Raw genomic sequence first — 7,896 nt, 5'->3', positions numbered from 1 at the left:
GTCATAGTCTAAGGATAAGGGGTAAGCCATTTAGGACTGAAATGAGGAGGAATTTCTTCACCCAGAGAGTGGTGAACCTGTGGAATTCTCTGCCACAGAGGGCGGTGGAGTCCAGTTCATTAAATATATTCAAGAAAAAGTTGGTTATATTTCTTAAGGCTAAAGGGATCAAGGGATATAGGGAGAAGGCAGGGACAGGGTACTGAATTTGGATGATCAGCCATGATCTCATTGAATGGCAGAGCAGGCTCGAACGGCCGAATGGCCTACTCCTGCTCCTATCTTCTATGTTTCTATGTTTCTATGTATGGACTGTGAGCGACACTTACTGTCAGCATCAGCACAGATCAATGACACTAATAAAATCATAGCTATAGTTTCTTTTTATTGGTTATTTTAACACTCAGTCTCTGATATTACAGCAAATTAACATTTCTCATTGGAAAATCTGCATCTGCAACTATAAAGCTTCATTATTTTTAACCATTTTAATCTATTTTTATATCCTTTAGCCGTGAGTCACCCGGTGGAATTGAACCGCTTCCATTGAAGAGGCTGGAAATTAGGGAGCTGCGAGCGGCTCGTTACAGAGAGAAAGAGAAAATAATCTTTCTTCAGGCATTACAGTGGCCATCACATATAGTGGAAAAATTGCACAATCCGTGTGAAAGTGGCCAAACCAATGCAAAAGATCGTGGAAACTCAAGCATAAGGTACGTCAAGCGTAAATCGAGTTTTCCACAATCTTTAACATTGTTTTAAAAAACATTCCAACCGAAGATGGCCACAACCCCGAACAAAATAACGAGGATGGCGAGTTTCCGCCGTTTGCGGACATTCGAGGAGGGTTTGCAAATTGAGCTCGTTTATATAGGCGCCCAGGCACCAGTGGGCACGATTTAATAGGTTTTACACCTTAAAAAATATTCAAATTACTAAAAATCTGACTAGCGTACAACAATGAAACAAATACATGTTCAGTATAGTTTTTAAAGTCATTTTCAATCACTTTAAATCAGGTTAATCACAGGTGAAAGACTTATTTAAAATGCTTATTTTTTGTGTTACATCCATTTTCAGCTGTATTACTAAAACTGCACCATGTTACCACTCTTAAATACATCAATGAATGTTTTTTAATGAAAAAAAAGTAACTGATTGTATTCTATTGCACTGACAGATTGCACTGGTTCTTGGAAGATTTTATGTTTGTGAATATTCAAATACATTTTAGTGGAAACCTGAACTGTAAGCTGTCCAGTGCAATTTCAAGCCCAATTTGTGCCCAAAGCAGAAACTCTACCCCGCTGTGTGTAGTTTCAGCTGGGAAAGTCAGCGTTGACCTAGATAGAAAGGCGTAATTCACAAAGAGCACATAGATATTCTTCATTGTCACAATCAAACTCCAAGGCTTTTTCAAAGCACTCAATAGCTTCACACTTCTCCCCGTCCAGCTGGTGCAGTAACCCAAGAACACCAAAGGCTTTGCTGTTTCTGGGGTTCCTGTCACGTTGTTTTGTTGCAATCTTTCTCAAGTTTTTGCGACACAATTCCCAATCTCTTGTGCCACGTTCGAATTTAAGTCCTTCCAGAAAATGGGTGATGGCCTTTGATTCAGATCTTTTTTTATGCAGTTCAAATAAACCAGCCTGTAAACATATTGCCTGCTTATTACCAGGATGAATATCCTCTAATTTCAGTAGATTGCTGTAGATCTCCTCTGCTTTGAGATATTCTCCATTTAATGAACAGATTTCTGCAAAATCCAGTTTTGCCTTAATAAAGGTTAATGGGCGGGACTCATATGCCTTTTCAAAATGGTACTTGCATAGTATGATCAACTCAGCTTTCCGTTGAAAAGCAGGATTGCGAGGGTTTTTGCTGCCTGGATTTTTGTTCAGTTGAAATAGTTTGTTTCTGTAACACAGACCTATTTGGTGGTGTAAGAAGGTAGAGTTTGGGTTAATTTCTAATGCTTTCTTCAACAGCCCCACAGCTTTTTCCACATCTCCTTCTCTTCTCAAAAATTTTGCTGCATAACGAAGTACATGTGGATGATCAGGGGACTTTTCCAATGCTTGTTTAACTAATTTGTGAGCTTCCACCTGTTGCTTGAACTCTTGTAATTTTAGAGCCAACAGCACCATGGCGAAAGACTTGTCTGGATCAAGCTCCAGCACATGTCGCAACTGCTTCACTGATTGACTGAGTTCACAGCTCTCTGGGGTACCAGAAAACCCTTCCAGACGACACAGAGCAATTGCATAACCGAAATTCCATTCAGTGTCATCAGGATCTTCCTCCAGAGCCTTTTTAAAACATTCCTTTGACTCTTCATAATATTTCCTGGAAGATTTCAACAGTGACCAACCCTTCTCCCCGTATACTTCAGGTATCAGTGCTGTATACTGAGAGCCATTAGTAAATTGTTTACAGATCATCTCCAGCTTGTCGAGGTAGGACTGGGCCTCTGTCAGTTGTCCCATGTGATAATATACCCAGGCATAGTTTCCATAGGTGATGATGCTTCTTCTTTCAAATTCATGTTCATGATTCTCCCTCAGAATCTTTTCAGCTTCCTTTAAGTTTTGAATTGCCTCTTCACAGTTGCCTTGCAGACAGCATATGAAAGCGAGTTGGTTGTGTGGCATGGCCTGATATTTCACACCAGTCTGTATTGAATCTTGCAATCTTTGCTTCATATCGTCCAAGTCAATGTTTTCTTTCTGTGGGCCCCACGTGAAGTGACATTGAAGCTGATCGAGCTTCTCTTTCAACAAATCCTTCTGTACGTTGCTGCAAGAGAACAAAATTCATCAAAATCCATCTCAGACTAGCTGAGACATGCCCTCCCTTCGGTTTCTTTAACTAAGGCCGTCTCCGGACTCCTAGAACCACTGGCCATGAAGACTCTGGTCACACAATGATGACCTCTGCAAAAGCCACTGCAAAAGCAAAGGGTATGACTGCAAAATCTCAGTTTACACTCGTCTCCTTCATGCAGGCTGATGTATTAGCTCCTGGCCATTTAGTCTTCTCAGCCAATGCACAGCAACACCTCAACCACCCCCAGCCCCAATGATATGATCAGGAGCATTGGTTGAAGTACTCAGTCTGCCTTTTGGTTCACCCATTACACCTCCTTCTCATTCATGTATTCCATTCCGAAATGGGAGCCCCTCACTAAAAAGGCAGTGCTAATTTTAAAAGCTCTCCCTCTTATATTGGTAGTCCAAGTAACTCTCTACTAAACAGGATCACCAACCTCGTCCTCCACAGGGACCCTGATGTCCGTGAGCCAGATAATTCCCCATTCCAACATGCAGAAGGAGAACCTATCCTTAAAGCAGAAAAGAAGGCCCATCACAAAGGTATCTGCAGCATTCTGAAAGACCATGTTTCATGAACTGACTCTTACCCTGCTGAAAACCTTCCACCGTGCCAACCTCCAGGTGAGGTGTTAAACCAAGGCAGCATCTGCCTGTTCCAGTGGTTCAGGTGGACGCTAAAGATTCTGTCGCACTATTTGAAGAAAAGCAGGGAGTTGTACTTTCCAACATTCTTCCCTCAAGCAACACCATCAAAAACAGATCCTCTGAGAATTCTGCGTTCCTCTAACTCTGGCTCGTGTCCATCCTTCACCTCACCCACCAATAGCGGCCGTGCCATCAGCCCAGAAAAGCCCGAAACTCTGGAATTCCCTCGCTAAACCTCTCCACCTCACTCTCCTCCTTTAAGACTCTCCTTAAAACCTACCTCTTTGACTAAGGTTTTTCTCACCCCTCTAAGTATCTCTTTCTTTGCCTCGGTGTCAATTGTTGTCTGATTACGTTGCTGTGAAGCACCTTGTGACGTTTTACTACATTGAAGGTGCTATATAAATGTAAGTTGTTGTTGTCACACAAACTGAACTGTCACATTTCCCTACAACACAACAGTGACTGCACTTCAAAATAATTCACTGAATGTGAAGCACTTTGGGACATTTCTGAGTGGTGTGATAAGGTGTTCTATCAATGCAAATTCTCTCTTGCTTTCTTCCTGTTAAATTCACGTCGATACACTTCATCTCCCAGCTATCCCAACTCATTCTTGCACTCTACTCCGCCTGCCTCTTGTTCATGTTGGCACTCGTCTCCCTTCCCCCCTCAATCCAAGCTGTCATTCTTACCCCTTCCCCAGTTCATGGTGGCTTTCCTCCCTTTGCTGCTCAGTTCAAACTGGTACCTTGAAACCTGTCCTTTTCCCCCAGTTCATGCGAGCACTCTTCTCCCCCACCCCTCCATTCTCAATTTAAGTAAGCACTTTTCCTTCTCCTACCCACTTTAAGCTGGCACTCTCCTCCTGCATTTCATGCTAGGTTCATCCCCCATCCCAGTTCATGCTGTACTCTCCCTTTGCTTTATAGTTCAGATTGCTTTAGTTTGGATATATGAAAGTGCTGAAAATCACTGTTTTACATTAGTAGATTCCTTCTAGGTTCCCATGGAACACAAAGTAAAACTTTCTTTCTTCAAACTGTGCAGACGGCCTGAGGGCACTTACAGAACACGCCTTTCCACGACAGAATAAAATTCAAGTTTAACTTTGTACTTTCAACAAAGCCCAAGTGGAAACTAATTTTAATTTTAATTATAATACTCTGAACAGATCTGCCTTTGCCTCATGTCTTCTGACTATCACCAGCCTTGCTGCAGCAGCATACCCTTATCTGAATGTCTCACTGTGAACAAATAATCCCAGCTCTCTGCATTTCACCTGCTTTGTAATGTATGCTACTTTATTTCTGAAAACAAGCTCGTTGTTCAATAGACTTCATGTAAATTTAAATACAGGAGGAATTCCAATGATCTTTACCTCATAATGCTGATCGGATGCAAAATGCATTGAGTTCCTTTTTCAGCTTCAACTGTACTTCCAATGGTGAGTTTATCGGTCGAGAAGAGAGTTGGGTGTGTTGTTTACCAGCTCATTGCTATGAATCATTTCCTGAATGTGAATCGAAACTAAACCGAGGAAACGAAACTAAGAACCAATGTGTTTATCCAAGAATTAGTGCTGCCAGCACAGTAACATTGTGTGCTGTCACAGAGCTCCACAGAGCCCATTATAAACATATGTATGATTAGGATCACAGGGCACACACAGATTACCCAAAAGTGTTTTAGAAGTTGCAAGGCTTTTATTAAAGAGCTAGGGCTAAAAATTCGGTTCCACCACGCCAGGTCTTTAGCGCCCGAAATTTAGCGCACGCCCGGATTCCCCTAGCGCCCGCCTGAAATTCAGTAGCGCCGCCCCAAGACGGCGGCGGGCGCTATTGCAGGGTTTGGACGCCTCGTTTGGGGCGAAGACTGTCAGTTTCCGACGCCCAGCTGCCGCTGCGGCAACCGATGCGGTGCGGCAGGCTGGGGTACTGCAGGCCTCCTCCTTCTCTTAAGGAGGAGCTGCCTGCAGCCGTGAGATCGCCGATGGAATCCCCCGGCAAATGAGCCCGGCACCACGGAGAAGTGCCGGGCTCGCGGGAGTCACACACCAATGCCGCGGGGGGGTGGTGCAGGAGTCCGGGGAGGGAGCTGCGGGCAGGCGGCCGCCGGAAAAGCGGCCGGCCGCCGCTCCACCTTTATGCGCCGGCCTTTCGGAGCTGCAACGCACCGTTTTGCAAACGCTGTTTGCGGCCGCGATGGGCGAGGCGGCCGCAACTCAATTTGGCCATCGGGACGGTTTATCATTGGAACCGGGGCGCTGCGCACACTGATGATGTCATCGGTGCCGGCGCAGCGCTAACGGCTAACGCCAATGTTAGGGACGAACTCAATTTCGGGCGCTAAAAACTTACGGCGCAAACCCACTCTATAGCCAAAAAGTGGGCGCAAACGCAACTGAATTTCTAGGCCCTACAGTTTTAAAGCATGATCGGATATTACATATGGTTTAAGCTGAGTATAATAGACATACAACTCGTGACAGTAGAAAGCGATCTACGACTCCTGAAGCGGAACACCATGACGGACGGTTGGTTGGATGTTTGATGAGGCAGCGTGGAGGTCTTGGGTCAGCAAGACTCTGCAGTCAGCAACAGCAGTCGCCTCCGTTGATTCCTCCCCCTGGCTGTTGGAGGTGTTAGACCTGAGCCAGCATTGATCCACCTCAGAGGCTGAACTTAGTCAAGGTGTTAGGCCGGAACCAGCATTGATTTCCACCTCGAAGAAGCCTTCGCCCCTCGCTGTCTGACTTCTGCTCTCAGCCCACTATATTTATAGTTATTTCGGTGGGCCGTGATCTATCTAATGTCAATCACCTATACGCATCTATATCCCAAGTGTGATGTGGGAAAACATCCCTCACTGCTTCTTTCTGCATGGCTGCAGAGGCCTTTTCTCTAATCTTTCTGAAGAATGTTTTGTCATGTTTCTTCAAGGACACTTTATGCTTCGTGGCTCCTTATTGCCTAGCTAGTACTATCCTCCTGTGTTTTCTTGCATTTTACGACCTTGTTATTGTGGTGTATGTAACCTGTTCCACCTTAAGAGAACGACCTTAAGAGATGTACTACTTTCTCTTGGCTGCTGTATACTGTAATACTGTAATACCGGTGGTGACCACACCGGTATATAAGTGTTGTGCAAGGATTTGCTGGGCAGTTCAGCCCTGACCTTCGAATAGTAAAGACCTGTTAAAAGTTATTCTTGTTGTCTGTGTCCAGTGATTGATCCTAAACCTAACTGGAACATACAGACTCAACAGTGGCGACGAGTCCAATCTTACCCTGCGGCAAAATTACATCCAAGGCAGCTTCGTCCTCAAAACGGGCGTCGAGAAGAGGCATCCGCCCTCATCATCCTGCTGAGCACCATCGCACGGGAGGCATTGAGAACCCGGGTTAAAAAGAAAAAGAATTCTGACCACGAAGCCCTCCATCAGCGACAGGCAGTGTTCATCCCTTCTACCGCGGTGGTGGGTAAGCCGATCAGCGACACGAGCAGAAAGTCGGCCACGTTGGCTGTGGAGTAGGGGAGGGGAAACGGAGGAATAAGGGCGGAGAGCTCAACCACGGCCGGTAGAAAGGGCCGGGCTGCAATCGAGGCCGAGAGGCGCAGCGACTGGGGCAGCTTAAGGCTCGAGAGCCGCGGAGAACTCAAACGCAGCCGGTGTACAGGACCGGGCTGCGAGCGGGGCTGCGAGGCAAAACAGCGTCGGGGAGTTGAGAAGCTTAAGGCACGAGAGCCGCGGATAATTCAAACGCAGCCGGTGTAAAGGACCGGGCTGCAAGCGGGGCTGCAAGGCAAAGCAGCGTCGGGGAGTGAGAACCGCTGGGGAGGCGAGAACGGCAGCAGCAAGGCAATCGCCATTGCAGCCAGCGGGGGAAGAAGGCAAACGCGGGAATCCACCATTGTAGTCGGCGGGGAAGAAGACGAGCGCGGGAAAGACCGCCAAGCGCGGGAAGCCGCCATTTTAGTAGGCGGGGGAAGAAGACAAGCGCGGGAAGCCGCCATTTAAAAAAAAACTTTAAAAATTTTAAAAACTTGCAAGGATGCCTAAACATGGGAGCATTAATACCTTTGATAGTGATGTCGAAGATTGGACCACGTATGTAGAACGCCTGGAAGTTTATTGTAAAGCAAATAAGGTACCAGATGAGGAGAAAGCATTAACCTTATTAAGCTCAATGGGGGCGAAGACATACGGGCTATTGAAGCACCTTCTATCACCAAATAAACCGGCGGATCAGACCTTCGTGAATATTGTTACTGTCCTGAAAAATCATTTAAACCCCACGCCGCTGATGATAGCGGAACGATTTAAATTTTACAGAAGAACGCAGTTGAAAGACGAAAGCAACGCTGAATTTTTAATTGAACTACGTAAGCTATCGAAGTACTGTCAGTTTGGGACAGG

At 45.7% G+C, this 7,896-nt stretch overlaps 1 protein-coding gene across 1 annotated transcript; it reads right to left on the bottom strand.

The window, feature by feature from the left end:
• Nucleotides 1-365: 365 nt before the first annotated feature.
• LOC147081990 (interferon-induced protein with tetratricopeptide repeats 5-like) lies at nt 366-4,991 on the bottom strand. The gene is made up of 2 exons (XM_085980543.1): nt 4,858-4,991; nt 366-2,796 (listed from the first exon to the last, which is right to left on the bottom strand). Exons 1-2 carry the CDS (start codon nt 4,860-4,862, stop codon nt 1,344-1,346), a joined length of 1,458 nt encoding a protein of 485 aa, XP_085836669.1. The 5' UTR covers nt 4,863-4,991; the 3' UTR covers nt 366-1,343.
• Nucleotides 4,992-7,896: the final 2,905 nt, after the last annotated feature.

This window comes from Somniosus microcephalus, unplaced genomic scaffold, assembly GCF_052327205.1.
Source record: "Somniosus microcephalus isolate GS21.2 unplaced genomic scaffold, FLI_Smic_1.0 scaffold251, whole genome shotgun sequence".
Lineage (NCBI taxonomy): Eukaryota > Metazoa > Chordata > Chondrichthyes > Squaliformes > Somniosidae > Somniosus > Somniosus microcephalus.
The sequence above is the reverse complement of the archived record's forward strand: the minus strand, read 5'-3'. Positions and strand labels throughout refer to the sequence as shown.